The sequence below is a fragment of the Zea mays genome, chromosome 9, assembly GCF_902167145.1.
Source record: "Zea mays cultivar B73 chromosome 9, Zm-B73-REFERENCE-NAM-5.0, whole genome shotgun sequence".
NCBI classification, from domain to species: Eukaryota; Viridiplantae; Streptophyta; class Magnoliopsida; order Poales; family Poaceae; genus Zea; species Zea mays.
This window is the reverse complement of record NC_050104.1, coordinates 161,861,075-161,877,986: the sequence shown is the minus strand read 5'-3', so window position 1 is coordinate 161,877,986 and position 16,912 is coordinate 161,861,075. Positions and strand designations below refer to the sequence as shown.

Here is a 16,912-nt window from a genome sequence, read left to right as displayed (position 1 = left end):
TCCCATATGCTTTTGTGGAGTGAGGTTAGGTGATGCCTCATTTTATCACTCCACATAGAATAATCTTCACCGTCAAAAACCGGTGGTTTGCCTAATGGGACGGAAAGTAATGGAGTGCGTTTGGAAATGCGAGGATAGCGGAGGGGCATCTTACTATACTTCTTGCGCTCATGGCGCTTAGAAGTGGCGGATGCCGATTCGGAGCCGGAGGTGGAAGGTGACGAAGAGTCGGTCTTGTAGTAAACCACTTTCTTCATCTTCTTCTTCTTGTCACCTTTCCGTTGTGTCTTGATGGAGGAAGAGGATTCCTCCTTGTGCTTGTGGTCGGACTCCCTTGAGTGGGTTCTCCCCGAGCTTGCGGACTTGTCGCCGCCGGTCCCAATCTCCCTCTTGGCGGATGCTCCCGACATCACTTCGAGTTGTTAGACTCTAATGAAGTACCGAGCTCTGATACCAATTGAAATTCGCCTAGAGGGGGGTGAATAGGCAAATCTGAAATTTATGAACTTTAAGCACAATCTACAAGTTGGGGTTAGCGTTAGAAATAAAGTCGAGTCCGAAAGAGAGGGAGAAAACAAATCACAAGCAAATAAAGCGGATGACACGGTGATTTGTTTTACCGAGGTTCGGTTCTTGCAAACCTACTCCCCGTTGAGGTGGTCACAAAGACCGGGTCTCTTTCAACCCTTTCCCTCTCTCAAACGGACACCTAGACCGAGTGAGCTTTTCTCCTTAATCAACGGGTCACTTAGACCCCTTACAAGGACCACCACAACTTGGTGTCTCTTGCTTGATTACAAGTTGCTTGAGAACAAGAATGGAGGAAGAAGAAAAGCGATCCAAGCGACAAGAACTCAAATGAACACAAATATCTCTCTCTCACTAGTCACTAATTGTTTGGAGTGATCTTGGACTTGGGAGAGGATTTGATCTCTTGTTTGTGTCTTGGAGTGAAGTCTAGAGCTCTTGTATTGAATGCAAAGGCTGAAAACTTGGATGCCTTAAAGTGGTGGTGGTTGGGAGTATTTGTACCCCCAACCACCAAAATGGTCGTTGGGGAGGCTGTCTGTCGATGGGCGCACCGGACAGTCCGGTGCGCCACCGGACACTATCTGGTGCGCCAGCCACGTCACCCAACCGTTAGGGTTCGACCGTTGGAGCTCTGTCAGCCTGGGCCACTGTACAGTCCGGTGGTGCACCAGACAGTCACTATGCATTGTTCGGTGCGCCTTCTGGCGCCTGCTCTGACTTTGCGCGAACTGTCCGCGCACTGTAGTGCTTTTCAGGTTTCCGTTGGAGCCGACCGTTGCGCTGTAGCCGTTGCTCCGCTGCTACACCGGACAGTCTGGTGAATTATAGCAAAGTGGCTTTCCAGAAACCCGAAGGTGGCAAGTTCGAGTTGATCCACCCTGGTGCACCGGACACTGTCCGGTGGCACACCGAACAGTCCGGTGTGCCAGACCAGGGCAGCCTTCGGGTTTTTTTTGCTCCTTTCTTTTTGAACCCTATCTTGGACTTTTTATTGGTTTGTGTTGAACCTTTGGCACCTGTAGAACTTATAATCTAGAGCAAACTAGTTAGTCCAATTATTTGTGTTTGGCAATTCAACCGCCAAAATCATTTAGGAAAAGGTTTGACCCTATTTCCCTTTCACCAGCCTTACGGGATGAAAACGTGGGTGGCGGACTGGAGACATGAAAATGACTATTTGGCCTAAAAACATGTGTTATAGCTTATTGGTGGCCAAAAATGTCATACCAACCTCAAAGCACTAAAACAAAGGTGGCAGACCGGAGACAAAATGACTATTCGGCCATAAAAACATGTGCTATAGCTCACAAGTGACCAAAAAAGTCTTACCGACTTGCGGGGACCAAAACATGTTGTAGCTCACTGGTGGCCAAAATGCCTTACCGACCTTTGGGGACTAAAACGTAGGTGGCAAACTATAGACATGAAAATGGTTGTTCGGCGATAGAAACATGTGCATAGCTCATGTTTGCCAAAAATGTCTTCCTAACCTATAGGTACTAAAATGTAGATGCTGGACCGAAGGCATCAAATTGGTTGTTTGGCCATGGATCCGTGTGCGATAGCTCACCGGAGGCCAAAAACTGCTTTAACGTGCTCTAAGGACAAAAATTTGGGTGGTGGAATAGGGACATAAAAATGGTTATTTGACCATGAAAATGTGTGGTATAATCACAGGAGGCATGAAACAGTCTTACTGGCCTAAGTGGCCAAAATATAGGAGGCAGGCCGGTGACATAAAGAATGTTGTTCGGTCATGAAGACGTGTTCTATAGTTCACGGGAGGCCAAAAATATCCTCCTCACCAGTCATAGGGGATGAAAGCGTGGGTGGCAGACACAAGACATGAAAATGACTATTCAAACATAAAAACATGTGTTATAGCTCACGGGTGGCCAAAAATGTTTTACCGGCCTCAGAGACATAAACATAGGTGACAGACCAAAGACATGAAATTGGTTGATTGTCCATGGAAACGAGTGCTAAAATATAACTAGCGGAACAAAGACATAAAAATGGTTATTCGGTCGTGAAAAACGTGTCATAGCTCTCCAAAACATAGGTGATGGACGAGTGGCATAAATTCATTGTTCGACAATATAAACATGTGTTATAAGTCATGTGAGGCCAAAATATCCTTACCATCTTAAGGTTGTTTTTAGTAGACAATGTCAAATAGGAGACGTGAAACTATAGATAGCACTATTTGGCACTATTTAAAACTGTTTGCAGAGTGAAGTTTAAAATAGATGATAAAATAGAAAATATGATATAGGATATGCTGGAGATGCCTAACGGGCCAAAACGCAGGAGGCAAACTAAAAGACACGAAGAACTCGTTGAGTCACGTGTTCTACACGAGGAAAAAAGAGAGAATCTCCGGCCTTTGTACTAGGAGTATTGTACTAGTATATTACTACTGTGCTAGTATATTACTGTTGTATTAGAACTCTCCCCTTTCTTTGCACAATGAAGCGAGACCATCGTCTCCTGTGAGTTATAACACAGGTTTTCATGGTCAAACAACCATTTGCCGGTGTTGCCACAGCCTTCCATCCAAACAAGCAAGAAGAAATATGCCCATCACCTAGACAGCGCTAGCATTGCTGCTTCTCTTGACCTTGAAGTAGACAGGATCTTTCAGCACCTTCACTTTCACGTTGCTCCACACGTCTGTGCTTGTCGGCAGCAGTGTCATCTCCTCAGCGATCGCCATGTCCATGGGAAGCACATTCCCGAACACGGTGTAGGCGTCCCTCCACTCCTCGTGGTCCGCTAAGCTGATCAGGAACTCTGGCCCTGACCCTACCCAGGCAACGGACCCTCTTTTCACCGCCGGACATGCTTCTCTTGGTATCTTCTTGAAGGGCACACCATCAACTTCCAGTGTTCCTTGAAGCAATGCATATGGGGGGCCAAATGCAACCTAAAGGTAAACAGAGAGCACGAATCAGCAGCAGCAAATTGTTAGGCACAGGCCAAATGCTATACAGGCCATACATTTTTTTCATGGTCGCCTTTTGCATCCCAGACGTTCCCACGTCCTTCTGCACGATAAAATCTGCATCCAGCACAGTTGCGCAAGCCCAGGAGCTCGATGAAGTGGTCCACTGAACGGGGCGCGCAACCAGGCAGCAACTGGGTGCATAACAAGTACAAAAGGGAATGTATATCAGCTCATGGTTATGGGATATTTCCAGTTATTAGCCAACCCTATAAACTGTATTTCTTCTGAAACACAAACAATAACAGATTTCGTTCAGATCTAATGGGAATCTGGATGGTACAGGTAGCCTATATGTCAAGAAATTCCAATCATATTTATTTGGCATGCCATGACATGATGTTATTCGCAACAGAAGAAAAATGAAGCAATAATTACTAATTAGGCTTGGCGGGCTAACCTCTACTTAGCCATTCTATGGAAACGAAATCCATGAGAAATTCGTTGGGGCATAACCCTTTTAGTGACGTGTCATATCGGAACCCGGGTATGGTGTTAAATGAGCATGGGCTGGGTCGTCTCCCGGTCTCCCCCTTGGGGACGCGTCGTATCGTGGTCTGGACACGGTGTTAAGTGAGCAAGGACTGGGTCGTCATTTCCTTAGCGACGCGCTACATCGGCGCCCGGATGTAGTGAAAAGTGAGCAAGGGTCTTCACATCTCTCTCAATGGGTGGGGTCTTCACATCTCTCTCAATGGGTGTGAAGGGTAAGGAAGCTAGTCAAAGTGTCAAACCAACTAGGCTTCATGTAGGTAGTTGGAACGTAGGGTCCCTAACATGTAGCTTACAAGAGCTAGTGGATGTAGCAATTAGGAGGGGTGTAAATATTCTATGTGTTCAGGAGACTAAATGGAAAGGCCAGAAGACGAAGGAGGTGGAGGATACTGGCTTCAAGCTTTAGTACACGAGGGCAAGTTCAGGTATGAATGGTGTCGGTATCTTGAAAGACAAGAGCCTTAAGGATGGAGTCGTTGATGTTAGGAGGCAAGGTGATCGAATTATCCTAATCCGACTGGTAGTTGGAGATGCGGGTTTGAATGTGATCAGTGTCTATGTCCCTTAGGTAGGTCTTAGTGAGAGCACCAAGAGGCAGTTTTGGGAAGATCTGGATAGCATGGTTAGTATTGTGCCTATCAGTGCGAGACTCTTCATAGGAGGAGACCTCAACGACTATGTGGGTGCGACTAATGTAGGTTGCGAGCGAGTGCACGGGGGGTTCGGGTACGGTAGTAGGAACCAAGAGGGGGATGAGGTTTTGAACTTGGTGTTAGCTTATGACCTGTTGATTGCAAATACCTACTTTAGGAAGAGGGAATCACATCTAGTGACCTTTCACAATGGTCAACACTCGAGCCAGATCGACTTTATCCTTGCAAGGAGGGAGGATAAACGTGCTTGCTTAGGTTGTAAGATGATACTTGGGGAGTGTGTTATCCCTTTACACAAGCTTGTAGTGGCGGACTTTCGTTTTCGGGTACATGTCCATCGGGACAAACATGTCAAGATTGCGAGAACGAAGTGGTAGTAGCTTAAAGGGGAAGTGGCACAAACGTTTAAGGGCAGGATGCTAGACAAAGGGCCTTTGGAAGGAGAAGATGCAAACGACATGTGGCTAAAGATGGTTACATATGTTCGGAATGTGGCTTCAGAAGTGTTTGGTGTGAGTAGGGGAGGCAACCAGGAAGCGAAAGACACCTAATGGTGGAATGATGAGGTGCAAAGGGCCATTAAGGAAAAAGGGTGTTTCAAGCGCCTCACCTTGACAAGAGTGCAATCAACATCGAGGGCTATAAAATAGCAAAGAGGGTTGCAAAGCGAGCCATGAGTGTAGCAAAGGGGCAGGCGTACGATGACCTTTATCAGCAGCTACGCACGAAGGAGGGGAGAAGGACATTTATAGGATGGCTAGGATCCGTGAGAGAAAGACAAGGGACATCAACCAAATCAAATGCATCAAGGATGAGGCAGATCGACTTTTGGTAAAGGATAAGGAGATCAAGGACAAATGGCGAGAATACTTCGATAAGTTGTTTAATGGGGAGAATGAAAGTTCTACCCTTGTGTTGGATGACTCCTTTAACGACACCAACAGACGCTTTGTGAGGAGAATTCAAAAGGCGGAGATCGTTGAGGCTTTGAAGAGGATGAAGGGAGGTAAAGCGATTGATGGCATCCCCATGGAGGTGTGGAGATGGCTAGGTACCAGAGCGATAGTATAGTTACCTAAGCTTTTTAACCTCATCTTTCAGTCAAACAAGATGCATGAAGAATGGAGTTTAAGTATATTAGTACCGATCTTTAAGAACAAGGAAGATGTTCAAAGTTGTACTAACTACCGTGGGATTAAGCTGATGAGCCATACGATGAAGCTCTAGCCGAGGGATATCGAGCATCACCTAAGAAGAGTGACAAGTGTGACCCAAAACCAGTTTGGATTCATCCTAGGAAGGTCGACCATGGAGGCGATTTTCCTCATACAGCAATTGATGGAGAGATATAGAGAGCAGAAGGACTTGCACATGGTCTTTATTGACCTCAAGAAGGCGTATGACAAAGTACCTAGAAATGTCATGTTATGGGCCTTGGAGAAGCACAAAGTACCAACTAAGTGCATTACCCTCATCAAGGATATGTAAGGATGCGATGACATTTGTCAGAACATGTGATGGTGACACTAGCGACTTTCCAATTAAAATAGGACTACATCAGGGATCAGCATTGAGTCCTTATTTATTTGCTTTGGTGATGGATGTGGTCACAAGGGGGATGTGGTCACAAGGGACATACAAGAGGGTATCCTTGGTGTGTGCTCTTTGTTGATGGTGTGGTGTTAGTTGATGAGAGTAGGGAAGGGGTTAACAGGAAGGAGTTGTGGAAGCACACGTTGGAGTCAAAAGGTTTTAGACTTAGTAGGACCAAGACCGAGTACATGATGTGTGTTGTCCGTGTGAGTGTGTGACTAGACATGAGGAGATGGGCAATTGGTGGCTAGGAAGGAGTCTTTTTCGGTATTTAGGATCAATGCTACAAAAGGTTGGTGATATTGATGAAGATATTAGGCATAGAATTTCAACCGGTTGGTTGAAATGGCGTCATGCTTCTGGCATCCTCTGTGACAAGAGGGTGTCACAAAAGCTTAAAGGCAAGTTCTATAGGACAACGATTCGCTCGGCAATGCTATATGGTGCTGAATGTTGGCCGGCAAAAAGGCGACATCCAACAACTGAGTGTAGCAGATATGTGCATGTTACGTTGGTTTTTTGCGCGCACAAGGGATAGAGTCTGAAACGAAGATATTCGAGATAGGATAGAGGTGGCACTAACTAAAGAGAAAATGATTCAACATCGGTTGAGATGGTTTAGACATGTCCAAAGGAGACCTCCTGAGGCGCCTGTCCGTAGAGGGATTTAGAGCGGGTCGATGATGTAAAAAGAGGTAGGGGTCAACCTAAAATAACTTGGGACAAGGTGGTTAAGAGAGATCTTAAAGAGTGGAATATCTCCAAGGAATTAGCTAAGGATAGGTGCGCTTGGATACTAGCAATCAATGTGTCTGAATCATGATTTTTGCTTTTTTCTTAACTCTACAGTCTTTCTTTTACCCTTTCGGTGTTTGTTTTCTTTTTATCTTTGTTTCCTGTGGGTTTCATCTCTAGCCTACCCCAACTTACTTGGGACAAAAGGCTATGTTATTGTTGTTGTTGTTACCTTTCACGTCATCAAGTTAAATTCATAATTAATCACCCAGATGGCCAGTTCACCATCTCTGGACACCAGCACCCTCAAAAATTTACTCCTCCAAATCAGCCTACAAAAGGTTTTTTGAAGGTTCTGTTGGGTTTGAACCCTGCCCAGTGAATATGGAAATGTTGGACACCAAGGTGTAAATTCTTTATCTGGCTTGCCACTTATAATAGGTGTTGGACAGCTGATTGTCTAGCACGACGAGGGCTGGACCATCCTGAGAGGTGTCCTCTTTGTGACCAGGAGGAGGAGACGGCGCAACACCTTTTAGTGTTTTGTGTATTTGCTAGGCAAATCTGGTGGCATGTCTTTTTCCCAATGGGCTGGCAAGCCTTGACTCCTCAACCTCATGATCATGTTTTCCAAGACTGGTGGAAAATGCAGAGAAGCAGGTGGATAAAAATCGGCGCAATGGCTTCAATTCAGCTGTCAATTTAGTCGCTTGGTGGCTGTGAAACATCGAAACGTTTATGTCTTCAAGGGGCAATCTTCGTGTGCCCAGCAACTGTTACAGTTCATCTGGGGTCACGCCATTAATTGGTCTCTAGCAGGAGCCATTGGGTTGACAGGCATTTGGCCTGAGTAATAGTAGTTGTAGGATAGTTCTTTCTTATGGCAGTTTTTATGTGTCTTTGTTTTCGTCCTCCGTAAAGAGGCTTGTATTGTATTGGTGACTTGGTCTATATTGGACTCCTCTTCTTAATATAATGATGTGTAGCTCTCCTACACGTTCGAGAAAAAAAAAGATGGCGAGTCCAGCCAGGGCCAGACCACTCATGCAGAAAATGGAACTGTAGTTTTTTACTTTCTCAACAACTACATCTCATGTATTCTGTATTTCTATTATTGTCAAAGTAAAACCAATAAGAACACCATACTAAAAACACTTTGATAACCACATACACCTTTAGGGCTTGGATGGTGAGATGTAATGGGAACACCACTTCATTATATTGGGAACAGGAGCAAACCAACCACTTAGTGTAAATCGTGCAAGCAGTCATGATAATTTTTCAAAACAGTCATCTCACCGTGCATCAGCTTTCAAAATGACCCTTCCACCTCCCATGGTACATTTTTAAATACACCCTCTCACCTCCACCAACGCACGGTTTGCACCAAGCGTTTGATTTGCACCAGATATGTTCCCAATTCTATTTGGGTTGTCGTGGAATACCACTGTAGCATATTTGGACTTTTGTGGAAACGAAAGTAAGTAGTGAAACACTATTTCACAAGATTTACCATCTTACACTCCTAACCTAAAGATGTGCCCCCTCCCACACACCAGTTAAGTAGTACATGAACATATTATTTTTTCTGTAATAGGGATAGAAAGCACTCACTTGAATATGAAGTGTCCCTAAATTTGTTTCAAGCCCCACAATCCCCTGCATTAAGATAAATCTTTCCATTAATCAAGAGATTCATGCTAGCCAAAATCGTAATAAAATGGCTACATGTATTTCCTTAGGCCTTGTTCATTTCATCCCCAAATGGGTTGAGGGGGATTTAACACTCTACAAGTCAAAATCCCCCCAATTCGATCCAACCCCTTTGATTTGGGATGAAACTCACAAGGCCTTAAAGGGGAAAAATCCACCTCTTTTTTTCCTTTTTTTTCCTTTGAACTTTGAAGCATATGACAACAGGCAATTATAGGTTTAGCAAGAATAATACTTCCCTTGTTATATGAGATGTTTTGGCTTTTCTAGATAAATTATTTTTACTATGTATGTAGACATAATGTATATCTAAGTGTGTAGCAAAAACTACACATTTAAAAAAGCCAAAACGTCTTTTAATTTGGAATGGAAGGAGTACGTCGTAGTATACAGTATATATCACACAAGATGTTACACCAGCGAACATCTCAAGACTCAACCAGAGGGGGTTAAGCCACCCCCAACGACACCCATGTAAGAAGTCACAGAACCACAAGTTCCGGTCGAGAAAACCCCTGAACCCTAACCTCCCATCACTAACGGGCCAGCCCTGCCCACTCTGCAACAGCCCCCATGCAACAGCCCCCAGGCCAGAGGGTGGCGCATAGAGCTTCCGTAGCCCGAGAGCGGGTGAGACACAACGAGGGAATTTTTTTAAAAACCAGGTCATCACCTAACCAGTTAGACCAGGGGCTGTTCGCGACACAGTTTGGACAGCCTACTCAATAGTTTTCTGAAGAAGGTGGCACGATTGAGCTGGAAAATTAAACATGTCCAGGGAGCTGAAAGTATGTTCCCCAAGTCCTCCGATATTGAATTACAGCTAGTTAACTAAAAGAGAGATTGCATGTAACCAACCTCTCCTTTTCCAAAGATTAGACCAGAAGTCCACATGACGTCCTCCCCCTTTGCAATAACAGCAGGGGCCATGACATCCTTCTGTTTCTTCAGCCAGCACTGCATTCCCAGTGCAGCAAAGGAGTTAGTGAAACAAAGAAGATACTTAGGTTCTGCGTCCAATGAACATAAAATGCAAACTAGTAACAGGAGCAACAATAATGACTACACTGAATCCCTGCACTGGTCTCATCTTAGGAAGGTAGACTTTTATTTCTGTATGCATAAGGAAAGAAAGGAAATACTTTTGAAAAATACGTTGCTGCAATGAAAAGACAGCTTGTCTTAATTCACATAAGCTACATCTTAAATCTGAAGACTGCATTTGGGTTACCCTTACCTACATTGGCTTAGGATTTGCTCTACAGAATATGCTCAGATTGATGCTGTAGTAAACTTTCCCCATTTTGCTTTGGAAAGAACTTAACTTGTTCCTTTTAGGGAATTTGATTGTTTTTAACTATTGATAAGCTTGATCTAAGAAAATAAACTGGTGCAAGTATTCGGCTGATTAATACCACTTCCAAATCCATGACATTTGATACAAATTGCAGATGACAACTTATCAGTGTTCACCTGATGTTAAGCTGAGATGTGCAGACAAATCATACAAAAAATAGGATAGTATCAATTCTTTTTTGTTCTTTGATGTTGGTAAAGGGATTCTAATCCAAGACATGGATGCCAAGGACACCTCAAGATTTCAGTTTTCGGCCATATTACTTTGTTTGCAATCTGGCGAGAGTACCGAACTGGTGACCTGCTGATTATGAAGTGGTAATATTGATATTAGTATGTCTTTCTTTCCATAGGTCTGACATTTCTGTGGTGTTACCTTAAATTGGCAGGGACCAACAGAATTGGTGAAGAGTAATAGAACACCATTGCAGAAGAGATAGATGATCTCACTGTTGGTTCAGGCTATGAATAGCTCTCAATGTTACGTGCTGCTGCTGCTGCTGCAGATCGCTACTTGTCATGCCCGGTGTGTCGGACGTGCAACAGTGAAGATGCCGTATCGGAGGAGAAGGCGGAAAGGGTGTGTTTTACTTTGGGTTGTTGTCTAGCGTGACGTGGACTATTGGGTACCGTGTGGGCCTGGAATGTAAGTGTGTTTTGCTGGTATGTAAGAACCCAGGTAAACGGGAGAGAGAACCATCACAAAAGAAAAACAAAATACAAACACTCGAGTTCAACTTGCCTCGCAAGCTCATTGTGCTTGTGTGTCCCCGATCCACCGTTTCTCACGTCGTCGGCGATCACCACGGCCACGGGCACGACAATTGGTATCAGAGACACTTTCCTGCTGTGCGACTGTCGCCGTTTTGCATACTCCGTTGATCGCCACCATAACAGGGTTGGGTTGGTGAAATTCTTCTGTCTGTCGCGCAACACCGGCGACGGAAGTCGATTTCCCTTAAATCATATTCCACCAGGGGTGATTCACAGGCAGTTCGTCACGGCGCCACCAAAACCCTTCGTTCAAACCTGATTTGTGTTGGAGGCGATGGAGGCGGCGCGAAAGCAGGAGGAAAACCGCTGGAATCACATGACGGAGAGTATTGACCTCCTCTTCACCAGGACGGGCGACATCCCACGAGTTCAGGCGCACATGCAAGTGAACAAGGAGTTGGGGGGTCAAAGCTATGGAACAAGTGTTGAAGGATCAATCCCAGCTCGCCAAGCAGATCGAAGCCACCGGGCAAGCCGCGGCTCAGCTAACGCTGAATTGGCAAGCAGAGGATGCGTTCGAAGTTTCATCTATGGGATCGCAGCAGTCGCGTCACTAGAGGCCCCAACCTTTTCCTTGACATTCTGGTGAACACATTCCACGCCGTCCCCCGTATGATAGACATCGAGTTGTCCATGATGATCAGACTGGGTATCGACATGTTGTTCCCAAACTCGTGTTTCCAGATTTTCATGGCCGTGATCCTAAGATCTGGCGACGTCAGTGCGAAGATTTCTTTCACCTCTATAATGTTCCTAAGCACTTGTGGGTCACAACTACCACCATGCACATGAGGGAGAACACAGAGATGGGTTGAGGTTCATAGGCTAATAGGGGGATGATGAATTGGGACCAGTTTATTTGGGGCTTATGATTATGAACAGGTCTTAGACACTTTATTGGAGTTGAACCAAACTGGATCGGTGGAGGAATTCCAATCAGAGTTTGAGTCTCTGCAGTTTATGTTGGAAATGCATAATTCTGGTTTTGACATGATGTTTTGTCACTCAGTTTACTAGAAATTTGAAACCATATATTGTTGCAGCAGTGCAATCCCATTTACCACAACTATGGAGCAAGCCGTTTGCAATGCTAAGATTCAGGAAACCTTATTGGACAAGGGCAAATTCAGGCTTTCCAAACAGCATTCACCTCGAGGAAGTGGTCAGTTTACTCCTAAGTTTGATCAAAGATCTGGCTTCCCAGCAGCATCTCCATACAGCAAAGGGAGACAGAAACGTGATTACTGTCGGGCCAATAACTTATGCTTTTAGTGTTCTGAACCCTTTGACGCCAACCATCTGATAAAATGTCTCAAATGCCCCAAACCAGCTGTAAATGCCATGGTAGTTAATGATCTCGATGTGAATTTAACTGATGAGGTGCTCCATCAGTTGGATCTAGAGGATGCTCTAACATCTGAATTTTGCCAGTTCTCTCTCAACGTTGTAACTGGAACTGATCATGGTCAAGCGTTGAAACTTCGAGCCTTGGTCCAGAACAAAGTCATGTTAATATTGGTGGACAGTGGTAGTTCTCACAGTTTTGTCAGTGCATCTTTTTTGGCAGCTTGTGGTATTCAGTCGGTGTCCATGGCACCTAAACAAGTACGAGTGGCAAATGGAGAAACTCTCGTGACTGACAATCAGGTATTCCAGTTAAGTTGGTGGATTCAACGACATAGTTTCTGCAATGATATGATGGTTTTGGATTTATGTGCTTTTGACGCCATTCTCGGGTTTGACTGGCTCTCCCCTCACAGTCCAATGACTTACCATTGGGAGCATAAAACTATTCAGTTTTGCCATAAAAATTCTCTAGTCAAGTTACAGGGTATTGTACCTCAGTCCTAGCCCTAAACCCTAAACCCTTCCAGATTTCAGTGAGCTGTTTGTTCTCGAAATAGATGCTTGTGATCTGGGCAATGAAGTTGTCCTTATGCAACGAGATCGACTTGTGTCTACTTTATTTCTCATCTATTGATTACATAAATAGGCCGTCTGGCCGCCTCTATCTAGCTAGAAATCCTTATCTCCTTAAAATTGTTCTTAAAAACTCTCAACAAACTTACTAACTGATAATCTTTCTAGATAATCTTAACTAATCTTTTTATCCTTTGACCTACGCTCCTTGCCGCAGCCCCCTTGGACCCTGACGGGTCTTGACAGTTTTGCTGGTATGTAAGAACCCAGGTGAACGGGAGAGAACCATCCCGAAAGAATACAAACACTCAAGTTCAACTTGCATAGCAAGTTCATCATGCTCGCGTGTCCCCGATCCACTGTCTACTGTGGCTACGGCATAATCGTTGATTTACCAAGTGATTTTGGAGGATGTTCTAATAGAACTGGGAAGAGGAATAAATGTATGGAAATGAAAATAGTTAGCTTCTGCTGGTAGAGGTAGATGAAAGGGGATTGAAACAAACGGACTGGACTGACCTCCCCGAGCCTGTCCTTGCATTTGCGCTCGTCACCGCAGAAGACCCACGAGTCGCAGCGGCAGGCCCCGTCCTTAGGGTGAGGGCACATGGCCTTGCAGGCGGCGCAGCAGGCGGCGGCGGAGGGCAGGCGGTGGTCTGAGCCCCACTTGACCGCCGGGCCCCAGAGCTCGAGGCCCTCCATACCCCTGCAGCAGTCGGCCTCCGTCCGGACCGCCGGGGGCGATGTCCGCCCGGCAGAGGGGAAAGATAGGTAGGCGAGGGCTGCGGCGGCGGAGACAGCAACGAAGACGACGAGGGAAAGGACGAGGCGACCGCGGCGTCTGGCATCGGATGGGCGGCGGGTGAGGGGAAAAGCGGGAAGCGCTGGCATTGCTGCGCTTGCTTCAGGAGACAGGAGGGAATTCACAATCGAAATACCGGCGCGCCGCCGCCGCAGCCACCGCCTCGGCGTGTTGCGTCGTACAGGCGTTCACGCTTTACCCGCCCAGGTCTGCTGCAATTCCACGTTCCACCAGACCGAAAAAGCAGATCTCAGGTGTTTGGCGATTTCACAGCCCGAAATCCAAAATACCCAAATTCGTAGGCCAAATACCCGAATGATTCTAGTGGGTAACGAAACGGAAAACCCAAATTAAATTGGGGCCTAATCGGATAATAACCACAGTACCCGAACTATATATATATCTATTAAAATCTGAAATTATTGAACCCGAGGTTCCCAGGCCACGTCCACGCTCCATGGCCCAGACATCCCTGGTTGCTGCCGCCAAAGCTCACGAGACCTCCCTCGGCTATCGCAGAACACAGATAGCACCGCACAGCTTTAACGAATGGCTGGCGAAAGGTGGCATCTGGATCCCGAGGGACAGCGTCAACGGCAAGGTGAAGCAGGTGGTGAATGCCAGGCTCCACAACGTCCAGCGCGGCCAGCTTGAGTGCGTCCCTCTCACTCAATAGCTTGCTCGGTAGGAGTCCAGATTCACTTGCTTGTGTACTTCTTCATTAGCCTCCCTCTGTTTGTGATGGCTAGAGATGGTAATGTGACTGGGATCCGATCCCCGATTTGCGGGGAAATTCTTCCATTAGAAGATGTGGATAGAGAAGTTCCTTCTCCCACAAGGAAAAATTATTCACTAACGGGTAAACGGGGACAGGATGGGGAAGCATTCTCCATCCCCGTTCCCTGCGGAAACCCGTTAAACATATACATGACGTCGTTTTCATGTAATATCTAATGATAAAAATAAATAATTAACTTGTCAAAAGATCAATCGTTGTAAAAATGTGTTTATTTAATGTACACATAATGATTTTCTTATATCTAACGATTTCTATAATTGACAATGTTTTGCATTAATAACATATCAAGTATGTCATAATTATAATTTAAGCGGAGATGGGGATCCCGACGGAGATTTATCCCCGTGGAGAACATGGACAGGAAAGAAATGTCTGCCGCAAGGGCTTCTGAGGATCCCAGCGGGGAAATTTTTTCGTCACGAGGATGATGATGGTGAGCTAAAACCCGACGAAGAATTCTCCATCCCTAGTGATGACAACCATCCGAACTAATGCAAATACTTATGCCTTGTTTGGATACTTTCGTATTGACCTTAATCCATGTGTATTAGGATGGGTTGAGATATAATTTAAACTAATTTACATTTTAATTCTCGTCAATACATACGGAATGAGGTGAATACACGAGTATCGAAACAAGACCTTATTAGGAATGACGATTCTATGTGTTGTGCAATTGTATGTGTGGGTAAACGAAACAAGGATATACCAGCCCCATTCATATTGAAATGCGAGCCTAGTTTAAATATTACAGTTTTCTGTTGTGTCTACGTCTGCGGAGCATTTCTTGCAAGTGGCTGGAATAATCCACGGACTGCGAGCCTCATGGTTATTTGTTTTATTATGATAAAGTCTTGACGGTTTTGTAAATTGTAATGCAAGCTGCCCTCATCAAGTTTATTTTTTGCCGCAATTTCGGTATCAGCATCATCGTTGTGTTGTGTGTGATGTCATTTTTCTTACGCGAAGCCATGTTAAACCGAGTGAGCTTTGTCTCAAGCTTAGGTAGTTTAATGGAACTCGAGTCCGAACCTAAAATTGAGGATACCTGAAATTGTGGGTTCCAGTTCGGGTTTAGATGCTGAAAATCTGAAATATAAAAAAAACCAAAAATTCTTATCCGAAATTTCGGATAAACCCAAACGCCCAGCTTTAAACGTGGTCAGACGGTCTCCAGGTCTATTTGCATCTACTATCTCAAACTTCACTTTACAAATATTGTCAAACAGTGTCATCTATAATATCACACACTCTATTTTACACGTTTGACTGGAGACAGCATTTGATTAAAAGTAGTTCTCTTCATTCGAGGAAAGTGTGAAACAGATTTATGTGTCGAAACCCATACCCCTATATAAAGCACCACCTCAACATTTACAAAAATCACCCAAACAATTGTGTGTCGCAATCTTTACTTCTCCTAAATACACCCAACCAAATGCACTCAGAACCATCTCATCTCTAAAATTAAGAGACAAGATCAATCGAAATCTCTTCTTTTATCTTACACACTCAAGTTCAACAGCAAAGCTTATTTGGATTATCTCTTACTCATCAACCACAACCGTATCATCTCCTTCCTCCCCTCACCCCCACCCACCCACCACACCACCATAAACCACGAGGGGATGGGGCAAACCCTAGCCCTACACACGTGAAACCATGGTGGAGCCAACCGACAAGGCCCAAGAGTGACAGGTGTCCATCGAGGAGGTGGAGAAGAAGCTCTCGTTGTGGAACACAGCCACATTTCGGTCCATCATGACCCACATCGAGTTGGAGCCCATCCTATGCGTGGTCGGCTTCATGGCGCTGCCGCCAGTCAAGCACAAACAGGATGAGCTGCCTAGGGTGGCGTGGCGCGATACACCTTCCTCGTCGGCAGCAATGCAAGCCCGACAATGGTAGCCCTACGTTGCTGGTTGGGCTCACTCCCCCGCCTCCCATACCCGGGCGTCGATGGCCTCCAGACGTACCAGGCTTTTCTTGCGCGTCGTCGAGGCCTACCTCAGTGCTCGTCGTGTCTCCAATCTCTTCCACGTCAGGTGTGTGCCGCGTGTTGTGCTCCTGTCTCATTAACTCCCCGGTCCCTACCAACTCCTCTCCCTAGGTTTTACATTTGACTTCTTGTCGTCGTCGTCTCTACTTTTTGTTGCCTTCTTGATGTTCAGATAGGCCTTAAGGTCACTCGGTTTCCCTATCCCGAGCAGGTAGAGGAAGACGGTGGGGCGTGGAGGAGGGGTGGGGATGGGGCCACGTCCGAAGCGGAGCCAATTTCAGGTCGAAGGGGGAGACGAGTAGCGGGTGAGAGATAGATGGGCATTTTTTTACTACTCTCTCCATATATGATTTAGAGGTCGTTTAGGATATGATTGTGCATACAAGGAGTGATTAATTAGAGTGGAGTTTGTCATGTTTACCCTTATTAAATAGAACCTCTGCTTCATTATGGACATGAAAACAATGTTGCTTGATTGGTTACTACAGCCTCTTCAAGGCAGCCTGAACATGGGAACATGAGGTCCTAGGATTGAGTC

General features: G+C 45.4%; 1 protein-coding gene and 1 pseudogene across 4 annotated transcripts; one reads left to right on the top strand and one right to left on the bottom strand.

The window, feature by feature from the left end:
- Nucleotides 1–2,812: 2,812 nt before the first annotated feature.
- On the bottom strand, nucleotides 2,813–14,350 carry LOC100276268 (peptidyl-prolyl cis-trans isomerases). 4 transcript variants are annotated; one of them, NM_001405982.1, is made up of 6 exons: nucleotides 13,713–13,914; nucleotides 13,294–13,615; nucleotides 9,583–9,681; nucleotides 8,626–8,670; nucleotides 3,532–3,669; nucleotides 2,813–3,457 (listed from the first exon to the last, which is right to left on the bottom strand). In NM_001405982.1, the coding sequence occupies exons 2-6, from the start codon at nucleotides 13,474–13,476 to the stop codon at nucleotides 3,119–3,121; spliced, it is 804 nt and encodes a 267-aa protein (NP_001392911.1). In that variant the 5' UTR covers nucleotides 13,477–13,615; nucleotides 13,713–13,914; the 3' UTR covers nucleotides 2,813–3,118. The 4 variants fall into 4 exon arrangements, with proteins under 4 accessions (NP_001392911.1, XP_020399180.1, XP_008658375.1 ...); XM_020543591.3 differs by adding an exon at nucleotides 13,963–14,350 and having other exon boundaries at nucleotides 2,842–3,457; nucleotides 13,294–13,788; NM_001150099.2 differs by having other exon boundaries at nucleotides 2,901–3,457; nucleotides 13,294–13,847.
- Nucleotides 14,351–16,037: 1,687 nt separating this feature from the next.
- On the top strand, nucleotides 16,038–16,498 carry LOC103639631 (uncharacterized; annotated as a pseudogene).
- The last annotated feature ends 414 nt before the right edge of the window (nucleotides 16,499–16,912 follow it).

What these genes read in the sequence shown, in the direction of transcription:
- LOC100276268 (XM_020543591.3), bottom strand. Translation starts at nt 13,665, where the DNA reads ATGCCAGCGCTTCCCGCTTTTCCCCTCACCCGCCGCCCATCCGATGCC. An exon ending in GCAAGGACAGGCTCGGGGAG is followed by an intron (nt 9,682 to 13,293) that starts GTCAGTCCAGTC and finishes CTGGGAATGCAG; the next exon opens with TGCTGGCTGAAGAAACAGAA. An exon ending in AAGGCGACCATGAAAAAAAT is followed by an intron (nt 3,458 to 3,531) that starts GTATGGCCTGTA and finishes GTTTACCTTTAG; the next exon opens with GTTGCATTTGGCCCCCCATA.